The 16,441-nt window shown below is 50.7% G+C and overlaps 1 protein-coding gene across 19 annotated transcripts in view; it reads left to right on the forward strand.

The window, feature by feature from the left end:
* SAMD4A (sterile alpha motif domain containing 4A) overlaps nucleotides 1-16,182 on the forward strand; it is a 222,686-nt gene extending 206,504 nt beyond the window's left edge. For 8 of the 19 annotated variants that reach the window (XM_016926101.4, XM_016926106.4, XM_009427832.5 and 5 more), the window contains 5 exons: nucleotides 2,040-2,241; nucleotides 3,507-3,633; nucleotides 11,397-11,504; nucleotides 11,594-11,677; nucleotides 15,971-16,182. In XM_016926101.4, coding sequence (XP_016781590.1) covers nucleotides 2,040-2,241; nucleotides 3,507-3,633; nucleotides 11,397-11,504; nucleotides 11,594-11,677; nucleotides 15,971-15,999 — 550 coding nt within the window. In that variant the 3' untranslated portion in view covers nucleotides 16,000-16,182. The remainder of the gene's footprint in view (nucleotides 1-2,039; nucleotides 2,242-3,506; nucleotides 3,634-11,396; nucleotides 11,505-11,593; nucleotides 11,678-15,970) is intronic. The other 11 variants (XM_016926107.4, XM_063792916.1, XM_009427834.5 and 8 more) reach the window with 2 other exon arrangements.
* Nucleotides 16,183-16,441: the final 259 nt, after the last annotated feature.

Genomic DNA, 16,441 nt, shown 5'->3' on the forward strand with positions numbered 1-16,441 from the left:
GGTCTCATCATGTGAAATTTATTCTACCCCTCCTGGCCCTGAGTTCTTCCTTCAAACCAAAAAATCTGAAGCCTTCGTAAAAATGAAAACGAAATGTTTAAAAGGGAAAATGGGAGAAAAAAGGAAGAAAGGCCAAGACAAAGATACCAAGAACCTGTGAGTGTCCTCCTCACCACATTTAGATGAGCTTCTGACCAGAATCTAGAACTCCTTCCTTGGCCACCAAAGCCTGGAAGTAGAAAGGCACAAGCCCAGAATTCTCCTTCCTGCCACTTCTCCCCTTAGGAAATTTAGGAATTCTGGGGAGAAGAGAAACATTTTCTGAGATCTGCACTGCTGGCTCAGATGCCCCTCCCCCTACATACAGGCACAGCTCTCTTTCTCAGGAAATGACTGTTCTGCAGGCCCCTATCACCCTCAACTGGTTAAACTACGTCAGCCCTGCTTCCCGGAGTCTCCCCGCAGGCTTGGTACAAACCTCCCCTGTGTCGCTGGAAAAGCAGATCTCTTCCATCTTGTGGCCACTGGAGGTAAAACATTTCGACTTCAACATCCGTGAATGACTAAAGCTGACTCTTCTTGGAAAGAATGTGCTGGTTCCTGAAACCCTGCCGGCTGCTGTGTAACCTCCCGGACCTGAGGCGTGTCAGAGAGGATGCATTCTTCAGTGCTGAGGTCACCCAACCCAACGGCAGCGCCGGCATCTGCACGTGATGCTAAGGGCTCTGGCAGCCTCCCTGCCCGGACCCAGGAGAAGCATGGACCTGCCCTGGCCCTTATGCAGCCGACTTTGCAGGGAGGGCCTGTGAAGTGAAGGCAGTCTGTGTCCTAGGTCCAGAACACTTGCAAACATCATCTCCGACCTTATATCCCTCGCCCCACAGGTGGCATCAGCTCTCCCATTTGAGGATGCGTCATGATGGCAGAGACTCATTGGTTCATTCATTCAACTGCATTCACTGTGCAGAAACTGATTCAGGCACCAGACATGCAGGATGGATGAGGACAGACATGGAGCTTACATCCTGGTGGGCCTCACAGGCTTCTCCAAGTCCGCCACACAGACAGGCTGAGCAGAAACAATGATAGGATTAAAGAAGGGAGCCCTGGGACAGGAGTCAGACCAGTTGTGACCCTGACTCTGCTGTTTTCTTGCTCTGTGGCCTCTCAAAAGCATGTGAGTGTTCAAGACCTGTGTCCTCATCTGCAGCAGCATGGGTTGGAGAAGATGCAGTAGGGAGGCGCAAGGCGGCAGGCAGAGTGCTGGTGAACCTGCTGAGCCTGCGTGCCAGCGCTGCCCCCTGCTGGCTGTGTGACCTGTGCACAAGGATTACGCACTGTTTTACTTCTCCAGCTACAAAGGAGAGAGCACCTACTTCATAGGGTTGTTGCAAGGATCGAAAAATAATGTCGAAGTCCCAGGAAGTTCCATGTGATATAGCCTCTCAGATGTTAGCTGCTGTTTTAATTATAGTTATTTGCTGGCACACAGCTCCCTGTAGGCTTCATAACTGTCAAAATGTGAGCAGAGGCGGGGTGCAGTGGCTCACGCCTGTAATCCCAGCACTTTGAGAGGCCGAGGCAGGAGGATCACTTGAGCTCAGGAGTTCCAGACCAGCCTGGGCAACATGGTAGACCCTGTCTCCACCAAAAATATAAAAATCTGTAGTCCCAGCTACTCAAGAGGCTGAGTTGGGAAGATCGCTTGAGCCTGAAAAGTTGAGACCAGCCTGGGCGACATAGTGAGACTCCATCTCTACCAAAAAAAAAAAAAAGTTAGCTGGGCATGGTGGCACATGCCTGTAGTCCCAGCTACTCCAGAGGCTGAGATAGGAGGATCACCTGAGCCCAGGAGGTCAAGGCTGCAGTGAACCTACATCTCACTGCTGCACTCCAACCTGGGTAACAGAGTGAGACCCTGACTAAAAAAAAAAAAAAAAAAAATGAGACCTCCAAGGCGACATCCCTTGGGAAGCCTGTGGCTTAAAAAGGGCTGAATAACGACTGATATTCTCTTCCTTCTCTCTTGGCTCTCACAGTCGAGGCTTTGGGCAATCCAACTCCCTCCCGACGGCTGGCTCTGTGGGCGGTGGCATGGGCAGACGGAACCCGCGCCAGTACCAGATCCCCTCTCGGAACGTCCCTTCCGCCCGCCTGGGCCTCTTGGGCACCAGTGGATTCGTCAGCTCCAACCAGCGCAACACCACAGCTGCCCCCACCATCATGAAACAAGGAAGACAGGTTTGTTCTGCCCCAAGGAAGGAGGAGGATGGCCAAGCTCAAGGCCCAAGGCTGCAGATGTCCCCCCGGGTGACCCCAGGGTGGGGAGAGAGGCCAAGGGGGACTATGCTGGGGGCAGTTGCCACCATTCCTCAGAGGTAACAGCATTGTTCGCGTTGTTCTCTAGCAGACAGAGCAACCCCATAACTGTGTTTAGGATGCCCAGAGGACCACTTTAACCTTGGGGACCCTGCACAAGAGGACCTTTAGAAAGAAATGCAAGACCTATTTCTTCTTTGCCCCATGCTTGACCTTCTACCACCCAAATCTGGGTTCCAGGAGAGCCTGGCATTTAGAGAAGTTTCTTGCCCTTTTTATCCATGGCAAAAAGCTCCTTTGTCTCAGTCCCAGCTCTGGTGGAGCATCCACAGGACAAAGTCTGAGAGAGTGTGCCAGGGGGAGAGTTAACACATTCTCAGCCTGCCCAGAGGTTCTTGCTGTGCAGTTTAGAGCTGACTTCTCTGGCCCGTCGCTCATACCCCTCTAGCCCCAGGCCCCACCCCTGCCCAGTGCCTTCCGCCTGTGTGCCCAGAGCTTCTCGAAGCTCTGTGGGTAGGGATTAGGATCAGAGGGACACAAGTAGGTCTGAGGTTCTGGGGTCTCAGGAGAAACTAAGGGATGACAGATCAGCTTAAAAACAGGAAAAGGGCTTCAGGCAAGACGGGCAGGATTCACTACCCAGGGTACCAGAAAGCCCCATCTTCTGACCATTGTCCCCAGCCCCCAGATCAGTTCAAGAAGACGTCACTACTGGGACACACAGGCTGAGTTGTGCCAGCTCATTGCCAGCTGAGAGTTTCTTTTCTCGCCCCCTCGCTTTGGAGTACATTGTAAGAATCTTAAAAAAAAAAAAAAAATCAGAGCCCTGAAATAGTTTGTGCTCTTCGTTGCATACATTTATAGAACTCCCCCATTTCCTAGAAAAGTGGCAGGGAAAAAGCAAAAGCAACAAATGCGATAAAAAAAGTTCTGCAGATAGGGAAAGAGGTGTCCAGATGAAGCTGAGGCTTACAGCAAGGCCACCACTGAGGAGGTGAAGAGAAATTACAGTGAATGGAATCTAAACCCTCTCTCTATAAATAAGCAGATGCTAGCACTGGCCTGCAAGCCCCTTTTCTAGAAGTTAGTTCTCCTGGGATCTTTGCCTCCCAAATTCTTGCTGGCGGCTCTGCTCTCCACCCCAGTGGGGCTGAACTAACAAGTTCCCCTTTTGCTTTTCTCACCAGAACCTGTGGTTTGCCAACCCCGGGGGCAGCAATAGCATGCCAAGCCGCACCCACAGCTCAGTCCAGAGGACCCGCTCGCTGCCCGTGCACACTTCCCCACAGAACATGCTGATGTTCCAGCAGCCAGGTAGGGCCCGGCGCTTCATGTCCCCTTGACACAGAGGGGAGGCCAAAATAGATGCCCTAGCAAACCCAGCCAGAAAGTGCTTAGCCTCGACTGTCACCGTGCATTCTTTGGAGCTTATAGAAGCCTTTCCTTTTTTAAACTGTGCCTTGCCAGCATGAATAGCGGCGGCTTGGCTGAGAGCCAGCATGTGGAGCCCCAGAGTTGGTTGCAATCGGATGGGGATATTTTTGATACTAGTCATATTTCTAGATTGATTAAACCAGAGATAGCACAAGAGGGCTTTGGTGGTGGGGAGGTGGGAGGGCTCCATGTGTAGTGTGTGTGTGTGGAAAGAGAAAGTGAGAGTGAGACAGAGAAAGAGAAAACTGTTGATGCTGAGACCTTCCCCCTGGTTTGGGCTTTTCTTGCAAAGTGATGACTGTTGTACCAGCCATCTTTCCTTTACTTGGTTAAAGAGCAACTTAGCACACTTCAGATCAATTTCAGCTTTCACTATGCTTCCTAAAACAGAGTGGTTGGAATTATGCACAGCTAATGAATACTTGAACCCTTTCTCTATGCAGGCAGTGATCTTGTAGACTTTGTAGACTCCAGGAGTAATAACAAGCCACACAGGCAATTACACTGCACCTATCTAGATGGACCCCCCCCACCCCCACTGCCCCAAGGCAGGCAAACTGGAGATGTGTTGTACCTGTAGGAAAATGCCCTGAACAGTAGAAACGCTCTGTCCAGTAAGTCCTATCTGTAGGAGTTTAAAGAAGAGAAGTGTTACTGTGGCCTGGAATAGGCAAGGAAGCTTCTTGGAGTTGGAGCTGAGCTTCAGGGCACAGCAGAGGGTGGAGAGAGGGAAGGCAGAGTTACAGGCAGAAGGAACCCAGGAGCAAGACTGCAAAGTTCCAGAATACCACAGCATGGCCCGGAAGCCGTGGCTGGGCCAAAGGGTCTGGCTGAGGTAGCAGAAAGTGGACCCAGGGAGCTGTAAAGGTCGTGGCCCATGGTGGGGGACTTTGAATCCAAAGCTGAGGAGCTTGGACTCTGGCCACTCTCCCTGGGGGGATTCCTCCACATGGGGGATTCCGAGTAGAAGTCAGGCAGGAGGGTGCAGGATGGGGTGGGGGGGTAGGCTGGAATTGGGAGGTCAGGGAGGAGGAGGACGCTGGAGGACACACCGCTGGGAACGGCATGTCAGGGAGGGGAGCGACAGCTACCCAGTGCAGAGGCCTGCTCACATTGCTTCTTGACTTCCAAAACTCTGCTCACTTTTGTTTTAAAGCTCCTTTTCTCTATATTTATGCACCAAAATATAACAATATAATTACACATATTTCTATATGCTTAGCTATTTTTCTTCCTGGGAAGAAACACGATAAAATTTGGGGGTTGTGAAGGCTTTATCCCAGGGTCCTTTCATCCCATCCTCTGTTTTCACGCAGAATTATGTATAATCCATTCCCAATAAAAAAGAATCTGGACAAGATTTGAAGAGGTCCTGCGCACAAGGAGATCTGTCACCTTGAATGGGTCTTTCACCCTGGCCTCAGTCTCACCAGCAGAGTGACCACTGTCTTCAATTCTGTATACCTTCTCAACGCCTTCTTGATTTTTTCCCTTCCTGCCAGTCTTTTGCCAGTTCTCAGCCTTCCTCTTTGTTCATACTGAATCTTCCCTGAGCTTTCTCCATCTTAACTGGGAAGACTAGGTCCAGACAGTCCCCTTTCTAAAAGCTGGGTTGTCCCGGAGCGCTTCGGGTTTGTTGATAGAATCTTCCACCTATACCTTTGTTTCCCCTCCGCTATCTCTCTCACAGCAATGCCAAGTAGCTGGCTTGTGCTCAGGGCAACTATGAACCTAATATCATTTTCACTCTTCATGCGAACCCTCTTGTTCCTGTGGTTAAAGAATCAAATAATACAGAAGTGCTGTGAGCAAAAAGTGACTGTCTCTCTCCCCTCCCCTTCCTAGCCCACAGGCACAACCCCTTTTAGCAGTCTGTAGTTACCTGCAAGTCTCTAAATAATATGCTTCGCACACTGGACTTAAAACTCTGGAACGCTTTGAGTGTTTTTTTTAAATCTCTCAAGTATTACAAACCTACTTCCAGCAAGGTCTTAAAGATCCTCACATGGCATTTTTAATAACAGCCAAAGCACAGGAAAAAGCCCGCTCTAAATTTCCTGATTGCAAATAAACCATTGAACGCTGGACAGGAGCCACTCCTAAGTCCTGCCCAGCACGCTCAGCACCATGCTGGGTGGCTCTTCCAGGACATGCATAAAGGGCATGATAGGGCAGGGCCTGGCCAGGACCCAGGATCCCTCACTGAAGGGGAAGGAGGCTGTAGAAGGCCCCTGCTTAAGGGCACAGGGTTGCGGTTCCTCAGCCCTTGCCAATCATTGTCAAGGCCACAGGTCACTGTAGTGACTTTTCCTTCCTCCCAAGGAGGCAGCCTCCTACCCAGGGACAACACCTCTGACCTCCAAGCAGGTCCAGACGAAGGCTCATCCTAGAGTCAGGGTCCTCATCCTGGATTCAGAGCCGCTTCTGCTCTTCCTGGATTCAGAGCCTCTTCTGCAGATGGGCCTTTCCACACAAAGCAGTGCAATCTGGTTCGCTATGGAGACTTCCCGGGGCTTGTGGCCAGGCGTTAAAACTAGACTACAAATATGTCAGGACAGCAAAAATCAGGAAGTCAGAAAGTGGCTTTCATCTGTACATGAACAGGAGTAATAGTGAACACAAAATGAAATTGAGATGTGTAACTAACCCAAAAGTAAATACTCGGAAAACTGTTATCATACAATGCAGTGTTTTCCTCCTGGCTGTTAGATGTCTTCAGAGAATCCATTGTAAACTGGGCAAATCTTGAAGACTACAATGCATTTGAAGGATGCTTTGATTCTGTAAACCTAAAATAACTCTACTGATGGGAGACTTTAAACGTCTCATACAGAGAAGACAGAGGGCTAGAACCCACCAAGTTGCGGATCAATTCATCAGTCACCTTGCTCGGGTTTACAGGACTCGTCCCTCGTTCCTGGTTCTACACAATTCACGGGCACTTGGAGGCCCCTCAGGAGTGGTGTTTCATGTTATTCCCACATGGACAAGCTTTATTTATTTTTTTTTTTTTCGAGACGGAGTCTCACTCTGTCACCCAGGCTGGAGTACAGTGGCGCAATCTCAGCTCACTGCAACCTCCACCTTCACATGGACAAGTTTTAGCTGTTTCCTGGGACCAGCCAGGAGACCCTTCATGTGGCTATTGCCAGTGATGAGTAAGAAACACTACGAGGTGTAATACGCTCACCAGAAAACAAGTGTGGCGCCTGTGCGAATGGTCACGTTCCTCATGGAGGCAGGGTGTTTTCTCAACTAGATAACTGGTTTGGAAATTGCTTGGAGAGGGATCCTTTATTTTGGAAGCAACTAATTTCTACTGACCCAGGCTTAGTTGTCCTTGGGATCCAGTCAGAGAGGATCTTGGAGTGGCCCTGGCTCAACAGTAGGAGATCATGGAGGTTCTTTACCCCCTGGAGGGCCTAACAAAAAAGGGCAGGGAACCCCATAGCAGGCTTCAAAGGAAAACCTTCAGAAGGGTAGGCTGCACAGCCTTCTGGAAATCTCATTCTTCCCTTGCCCAAAGCCACATGCAAACTACCCTTGGTTGTGAACCAGCTGGATGTGAGCTGGGTCCAGTGGCACCTCACATGGCAGCATTTCATGGTGTGACTTACCTGATCACCACAGCAAACCTCCTCTAAGTACCAGCTCACAATTGGGATTCTTCTGCCATAAGCACGCTGCATATATCTGGGAGCACAGGGCTCCAGGCTGTTATTTTTCATTTCCTTCCGGAGAACTGCCTTTAGAAAGAATAGAGAGTTATTGGTGCACTGGGTCCAGTAGGGTGTGGAAGGGGCTGCCATGCAGAGGCAGAAACCAGAACAGGGACCCAAGTACAGTACTGGATAAATATTTCCTCCATGTCTTCTAATAAATCAAGGCAGACATCCCTGTTCAGGACTGGCAGACAATGGGTAGGGAGATTGATAAATAATTCTGTCATAGCCAAGAACCCAGCTGGGCCCACGGCCTCCTGCCTCTGAGCATCAACTTGGGGCAAGATGGTACAATATCATCTTCTACCATGTTGTACCCATCACTTTTTGTGAAAGCGTTGGTCCCAGAGAACCTCCACAGGTGCTGACCTTCGGCAGGCTTAGGAATGTTAGGAGGCCACCAGAGAAAAGGTGCGTTCCCATGGTCAACTCAGGGATGCCATTCATTACTCCTGCCACCCTCCATGGCCATCTCCGCCATCCTCAGCTTGCCTGCTGCCCCACCCCTCTGTTTCCCTGCCTGTGCCATTTCTTTCCCTTTTGTTACCATCCTCCCCCTTTCTTCTTAGTTCTCTTGTCTTCCTTTCTTCTTTACTCATCTCATCACAGCGGAGCAGGTCCCACTGCTCTGTCCCTTTTTGTCTTCCCTGCTTTCTCTCCTCCTAGCAACCCTGCTCCTCAGTGAACCAGACTCCACACCTTTCTAGTTATCCAACAGAGTTGCCTCCGCTGTCATTGGCAAAATGGGATTCTATAGATTTTTCCTGGAATGCCCCAGCCTGTTTCTTATTCTAAAGTCCTAAAGAAATTGGCTCCTTACCCTCAGTGCCTTGGAGAAAGAGCACTGCAGAATTGCACCGTGGGTGCCACACATGTGAGACCCAGCAGGGATGGACGGTTACTGCCAAGGACAAGCCCTGTGGACTCCTCGGGTGGATGCTGCAGCAGCACCTCATTAGGGATGGGTAGCATTCTGTTCCGGAATCTTCTTGACCCTGGGCCTGAGCACAGGACTACTCCATACATGTAGGACTTCTGAAAAGATACAATTAATGTCTCAAGTCAGCCTAGGCCTTGGGGATTCCAAAACTAGGGATCCTTACTGAATACTGGAATACTGGTCCTCAGAGATGCCATCTGAGCCGAAGAAACATGCCTCCTTTGGGAAAGAGCAGAGGAGGCTCAGTTAAAGAGGGGTCTTTCCTTTCGCCTTCCTGAAGACTCACATCTCCATCTGCCTGGTCTGTGGCCACGAGGGGCAGGGGCCTGGGATAAATGAGATGGGCCCTCAGGGTTAACAGGAGCCACAGCAAGGGTTGGCCTGGTGGTTTATGTTGGTCTGTGGGGCAAGAGCTGCCCGAATGCCCCTCTGGGGCACCTAGCCCCATACAGCTAAGGGTTCCTAGCCTGAGATGGAAGCTGTTTTCCACCCAACTGGTCTTTCTGTCTTATACGTGCGGCGAGATGGCATGGATCTGTTTTTATCAAATACACAATTAAAAAGTCACACTATTAGGAAACTCTGCAGTGTGAACATATGGGCTTCTCCCAAGACTTAGAATTTTTCAAAGCCACTCAGAGTGGTGGGGGTCACGGCTCCCCAGTGCATGGAAGCAAAGAGCTGGGGAGAAGAAGCGAACACCCCCACTTCCCACCTAAAAGAGCAGCCACGAAGGTTTGGGGATTCTGGAGCGGAGAGCCCTGCGTTTCTCAGCCCCCTTTTTGGAACACGCAATCCCAGGCTTGGAAAATGGCATTTTGCTGCGTGTTGGCAAGAAATCCTGCAGCTGAAACACTTCTCTCCAAATGTCGAGCATCTTTATTTATCCAAATCTCTCCACAGTGTTTGTTTAAAGGGGAGCGCTGGAGAGTAAACTAAATCTTACAATGAGCATATGGATGGCTATAATTGCTGAGGTTTGTTTTTTTTTCATATTTGCTAACTCGCTATATATAAAATTGTGTTTCTATTTTATAGATTTCACACCCTGAAGACTGCTAATTTTTGCATGCATATGATTTTCACATGAATGGATGCAAATACTAAAATCTCTTCCCCCTGGAATTGTCTAATTGCCCCGACCCTACTCTAACAGCAACTAGTGGGTGGGGGCGGTGGAGACTCCTGCCATTCTCTGTGGCACCCCACTTCCCTGGAAGCTCAGTCGGCCTCCGTCTGCTCACGTATTGGCACGGTTGTCTTCCAAACCCATTGATGCCGGAACATGGGTCAGGAAGAACACAGTCAGCTCTCTGGTGCTTTCCATAGCGTTCCTTTTTGCCAGGCTTCTGAGATTTTTAAATAACGGAAGCAACATCTGCCTCTGAATTAGCTGACAATGGGAAACACACATTGCAGAGATTATCTTAATGTATAGCAAATCAAGGAAAACAAAACTTTGACTTAACCATTGGTTTCAGCTTCCTATCCCACCAAGCCACCAACTTCGTTTCACTTCTCTTTCTTCTCTCTCTGGCCCCATGTGCTCCCTTGGTGGAGACATGAAGGAGCAGGCAAGTGACCTGCAGGGGGACCCCAGGATGCTTTGCCCACTTGACAGGTAGAAGAGCTAAGGCCCTCAGCATGGAACAGGTTCCCAGGCTCACAGAGGAAGGTGGTGGCAACACGGAGACTTCTTGGTCACCTGGAACACACCCCGCTGTGGACACCCCCTCTGGGACTTTTTTTCTGCCTCTCCCCTTAGGATTTTGCAATTCTTTTCAAACCAGTGTCACAAAACTTTAAAAAAAAAAAAAAAAAGGATTTCACAACTCTTAGCTGTCAGAGTTTCCTTCTACTTCTTCTACTTTCTCTTTTTCTTCGCTCGGTAGACATGTATGAGGCAGAAGGCCAGGGCTGGGCGCTGTGGGAGATTCAGAGAGATAGGGAAGCATCATCACTGTCTACAAGGCACTTCCAGGTAGTTGAGGACATTTAAAGTCGCCACCGGATGAGGCCTGCGGAGGTGGTGACAGTGAGGGCTCCAGCAGGTGAGAGGAGGTGGCTCCCAGACACTGCCTCCTGCTCACAAGAGGCGACATTGGAACCTGGGGAGATAGAGGGGTTCCAGGTGGTAGAGGGGAGATTGTGGTGAGAATGTGCACAGCACTGTCGGGCAGTGGGAGCCGAGCCCCTACTGCCTGCAGAGTGGGTGTCTCAGCCCTTGGTTCTAGAGGCCCTCGAGGCTGAGTGTGTTGACAGTTACCTGCAGTTGCTGTGGCAGGTGGCTGAGCCCCGGCTCTGGAGTCAGAGAGGGTCTTGTCCCAGCTTTGTGTTAGTTGGCTAACTTTGATGAGTGACTTCACCTCTCTGAACCCCACTTGGGCTTGTTGGGCAGATTAAGGAGCCCGCACACCTAAAGCCCCCCACGTGGTCTCACACTAAGAGGTGCGTGCTGGGCCCTGGCTTTCCTCTCCCACTCTAGATGCATGCCAGGCCCTGCTCTAGGTACAGGGGGCAGAGCCAAGTTCTGCTCCAATGAGGTGAGCACTCAGCGGGGTCAGGGGAGGGGGACAGTAGGAAGTGAATACAAATATCAAATATGACAGCTGTGGGCGAAGGCTATGAAGAAAAATAAAGCAGGGGAAAGGGATAGTGTGGGGGCATGGCTCATACAAGGAACAAAGTCCTTTCCAAGGAGATGATAGAGCCAGAAATGTGAAGGCAGGGAGAGCCATGGAAACCACCCCAGGGAACAGCGGTGCAAAGGCCCTGAGGTAGGAGGGGGCCTGGGGCAGAGCAGAGGAAGGAGAGAGCTGTATTGAGGGTACAGAGATAACAAGGGCCTGGATCATGCGGGGCCTTGTGGGCCAGGGCAGGAGGTTGGCTGTTACTTTGATGGGAGGCCGCTGGAGGGTTCTGAGCAGAGGAGGCACAGACTGTGACATGACCAGCTATTTTTAGTCTCCGTTTTGTTCCAGGTTCCCAAGTTCACAGTGGACTGTGTTTAACAGACCTTAGAGGTTGGTTGAGCCTGAGTGGAGCCCCTTCCATGCCAGCGCTGACAGTCCCCAAGTCCTCCCAGGGAGGTACACCAGACCTTTCTCCTGAAGGTGGAACCAGGTGGCACCCTGCTTATCTCCTCCTTGTCACCAACATAACCCTTTATCCCCTGCAGAATTCCAGCTTCCCGTGACCGAACCTGACATCAACAACAGGCTGGAGTCGTTGTGCCTCAGTATGACCGAACACGCCCTGGGAGGTGAGTGTGTTCTTCCTGCATGTCCCCATGTCCCTGTTACCGTGTGCCTGGGAGAACTGGCCATCTGCTGTCTATACCGTGGCAGGAGCTCAGGAGAATTGGGGGAGGACAAGGAGGGGTAGGCAGGGGACAGGGAGAAAGAGTGGCCTTAGGGTACTGTTGGACCATTTTCCAGCGGCACCATGCCAAGTGGCCAGTGCCCTGTTTCTCCTCCTTTTCTGGGAGGTGAGTCAGGGACCTGGCAATCAAAGCTGTCCCTCTGTCCCCAGAAGCTCCACCTCCCAGTGCACATGGGAATCACACCACAGCAGTTGTCCCAGCCAAGTGCCAGGCCTGGAGGAGTCAGGGACATGAGACATGGCTTTTAGTAGGAATATCCCGCACAACACTGGATGCTTCCCTTCTCTGCACTAGATCCCCCAGCCTGGTCCAAGCATAGCCCAGCTTGCCTTAGAAATAGAATTTTTGAAAAACAGAAAGCCCAGCTTGTTTGTGTATCTCCCAGTTGCAAACAACTTTCTTGACACCTGGAGCCCAAAGCAGGCTGAGGTGTCCTTTCCTGTGTGACAGGGACAGGTTGAGTTAGAGGCGCCTGCACGTCCACTGCCCAAGCCCAGAATGGGGGCTGTGCTGTGCAGGGCTGTGGCCCCACAAGCAGCTCACAGAAGCATCCGTGCTCCCCCGTGTGTTTGGCTGGAAGCCATGCTTGGTCACAGCAGCCCTGGGAGGCCTTCAGCTCCCTCCTGGTACTAAGCGGGCACCTTTCTCTGGGCCTGGATATTTATGATGCTTGGCAGGCAGAGGAGAGAAGAGATGTCTGCCATTTCCTGCCAGCTTCCTGGGAGGCTCTGTGCCACAGAGACACAGAGAGGCCTCCTATGAGCCTTTCCAATAGCCCTATCCAGTCTACACTTGCTCTTAGCCAAAAGGCCGAGAAGCGATAGCCCTATCCAGTCTAGACACACTTACCCACCCAGAGAAGGGCTGTCTGCACACCTAGAGCCAAGACGTGCGCCACCTGGCAGTGGTGGGGAAAAGACTGCCATCCTCTGCTGCTTCAGAGAGCCTTGTCCTCCAGACCTAAGATTGTTAGATTTTTAGTCTCTGCAAACACAATCTTATCCTGAAACCAAATATGAAATAGATCAGTGCTCTGCATGGAGCAGAGTGGTGGGTCCGGGACCACACCCACCTGACCTTAGCATCAGGGGGAGCTGAAAGCCTTCCAAGGGCATCACAGAGCTTCACCAAACAGATGGTGGGAAGACACAGCCCCTTCTGTGACTTCCCCCAGAGCTCTATAAAGAGCCTCATTTGCGAGCCACTGCTCTCTGCCTTGGCCATTCAGATCTCAGGAACATCACTGGGCCATCCCTGGTACCTCTGGCAGGAGGTGCTGCCAGCTCATCTTTACCTCATAGAGGAGACTGGGTCAGCAGCCCCCTAATGAGAAATGGGAGACAACTCAAATGTCCACCAAAGGATGAATATGGCTCAAAAAAATGTGGTGTATCCAAACAGTGAAAGAGCATTCAGCCTTTAAAAAGCAAAGAAGTACCAACCTATGCGACGCAGTGGATGAATCTTAACATTATGCTGAGTGAAACAAGCCAGGCATAAAGGACCACAGAGCGTATGATTCCATTTATGTGAAATGTCCAGGAGAGACTAATCTACTGGGACAGAAAGTAGATGAGTGGTTGCCAGTGGCTGAAGGGAGGAGGATGAAAATATTCTGGAATTAGATAGTGGTGAGGGTTGCACAGCTTTGCAAATATACTAAAAACCACTGAATTGTATCCTTTCAAAGGGTGCAATTTATGATATGCAAATATTTCAATTAAAAGTAGTAATGACAGTCTCCCTGGGGCCAGAGTTAGGATAGCAGCTGGTGAGTGAGTCCCCTGAGCTGGCACCTGCCAGAGCTCTGACATGGGGAGGGAAGCCCCTGTGCTCCCCTGCTCGACAGTGGCCAGCTGGGTGGGGGACTGACTCAGTCTTTCACTGCTTTTGACCAAAGAAAAAAGAGAACTGACCTTTTCCCCCAGGGCTTGATACATCTCAGACAATTGGCATTTTGGAGGCTCATATCAAACTGCTAAGTACCAACATTATCATCATTAGCAGCAAGAATACCAAATGCTCTTTATTAAAGGAAGGTTTTCATTGAAAAGACTTCGTTTTTTTCAGTCTGTTCTGTTTTTACAGAAAACCTCTCTGAACCGATGGGTTTTTTGCTAATGTTTTCATCTTGTTAATCTCCTAAGCTTTTTTATTGCTGTGTTTTTTCCCAATAATCCCCTCTGGTGGGAAGCCTCGTAAGCAGTTTCCTGAGCAGAGAATGCAAATTAAGTTCAGGGTGGCCTAGTTGGGCACAGTGGCAGTGTGCCCTCCCAATATGACAGAGCTTCTCTGCTGGCCAGCCCCTTCCAGGTGCCAGGAAAGATGGCCTTGCTGGAGACAGTATGCTAATGAATCAAGTCCTTTTATGGGAAGAGGAACGGGCAGGGAGAGGAAAGCACAGTAAAAGAGGTTCCAATGCTTGCAACTCAGGAATGGAGAAAGAGAGGCTCACATCTGTTGGCCTCTAGGATTGGTGATCTGACACCACTGACACACTCAGGGACCATTGCTTCCTTTCTTTAAAATCTCCCCTAAAATCATACAGAACTTATATACAAGTGCACTGGGTCTGTTTGGACTATTTCTTACAACAGCATGTGAACCTACAGTTATCTCAAAAGTTTCAACTGAGGAAGTGCTTCTCCTCCAAGGCCCCACTGGCAAGAGTTGCCAGCCTGGCTCCACCCACAAGGAAGCCAGGAACCAGCCCCCTGTGGTGGCCTCAGCACGCCTGTCACTTGGGTCCTCCAGCTTTCCCTGGAACACACTGCCACTCCCTTTTCACACCCAAGTTCTGCCAAGCAAATAGAGATGCTGCATCCGGTGGACCAGTTCTGTAATATTGGGGCTTGGACTGGGACATCAGCAAAGCCAGGGAGGCACCCCACAGCCCTGTCTCACCCACATTTAGTGGTCACTGAACGCAGTTATTCCTACCGCCTGTGATGGCTAATCCATGCCTCTCTGCTCACTGGAAAAAATCCTTGTCAGTTCTGGCACAGACTGTTAGAGGGGCCTCTTAACTGGTCCACCTGCCACCAGCCTTATCCTTCCTCAGGTTATCTGATGCAGCTGCCAGAGAAACCATTCTAAAATTAAATCTCATTACTCTACTGCTTATAATTCCCCAACTACCTACTTCTAAGCTCTTGTTCATGGTATGCAAGACCCTATGGTCTGCTCCTGGGGACCGTTCTAGAACCCACGTGTAAGCAGACAGCCAAAAAGGGGCCGGGCAGGCCTCACACCTCTGATGGTCATATCCCCTGCCTTCTCTGTAGCCTGGGTCATCCACTTCTCCAAAATGTAGATGTGGCAGATTCTGGGCGGCCTCAGCACTCTCCCACCTCCCCAAGACTGTTCAGTTCTAAGTGCCCACAACACCGACCTCAGACATCTCTGCCTTTGATCAGATTCTCGAGACAGAGAATCTGGATTTGTTTGGGTCAGATGTGTCCATCCCTCTGGTCTGCTCAGCTGTGGACAGGGTCACAGCCACCTTGTCCCCAGTGTCTCATCAGGGACGTGGGTTGAGAAGGAGAGGCTGCCAAAGAAAGGGATGTGAGCTAGACAGGTCCACCTGCGTGTCCATTGCAGCCCCTGCCTGGCTTTTCCACCCCATCTCCTCTACCGCATTCCCCATCCTTCATCCTAAATCTCCAACGCACCCTCAGCTCCACCACCGGATGACCTATCATCCCACCTATGCATGCACCGCACACCATCCCCACCCTCCTCCTCCTGCCAGCACCAGCTACAAAAGTCATTTTGTATCTCTCTGAAACTGTCCTTGACTTCCCAGGCCAACCGGGCAGCCATCATTCCTTCCTCCACGTTCCTGCTCTCTTGGTACCTACTCCATTACAGCAATGATCACATATAGCATTATTGTCTGTCTACATGTCTGTGTCTACCCTCAAATATAAGTACTTGGGAGGTGAGGATTAGATATTTTCATCTTGGTTCTCAGGTTCAATATGGCTCCCGGCAAAAATAGCTGTTCCCCAGATATCGTGTGGGTGGGTATATAAATGCGTGAACACATGAACGTAGGTGCCCTTCTCTGCCCTCAGAGGCTGGGAGGCCCACCATGCATGGCGTTGGCATAGGTGGGCACGAACAGGATTGTTTTGCTCACCTGTGCCCATTGTTTGCTGCTTTCTCTCCCAGACGGGGTTGACCGGACCTCCACCATCTAGAAGCTGAAGATGAGAGTGACCGCGCTGGCCGTGAAATCGACTGCTGCGGGTCCAGTGTCAGCCATCTTCAGGGTTGCACAGAATCCTCCAAGATACTTTGCAGCCTTTTTTCCCCCTGGTCCCTCTCCCGTTTTGATTTTGTGAGAGCGTACGTCATCCTCGTAAACATATCAGTAGACCTGGGGTTGGTTATTTTGTCATTTGTTTCTGTCATGGGATGGTTTGGTGTGTGGGGTGGGGAGGGGTCTCTAGGGAATTATGAGACTGGGAGGGGGGTGGAGGGAATGCAGGTAGCTCTCTGGATGGAAAGGGGACAGGGGAAAGAGTACTGCCATGAAAGAGATAGGAGACACATAAGAGGACAGCAGAAGCCCTGGCCCTGGGGAGGCTTCTCGGAAGGCCTGGCTTCACAGGCAGGCCACAGAAGGATATCGCAGGCACG

Source organism: Pan troglodytes, chromosome 15 (genome assembly GCF_028858775.2).
Source record: "Pan troglodytes isolate AG18354 chromosome 15, NHGRI_mPanTro3-v2.0_pri, whole genome shotgun sequence".
NCBI classification, from domain to species: Eukaryota; Metazoa; Chordata; class Mammalia; order Primates; family Hominidae; genus Pan; species Pan troglodytes.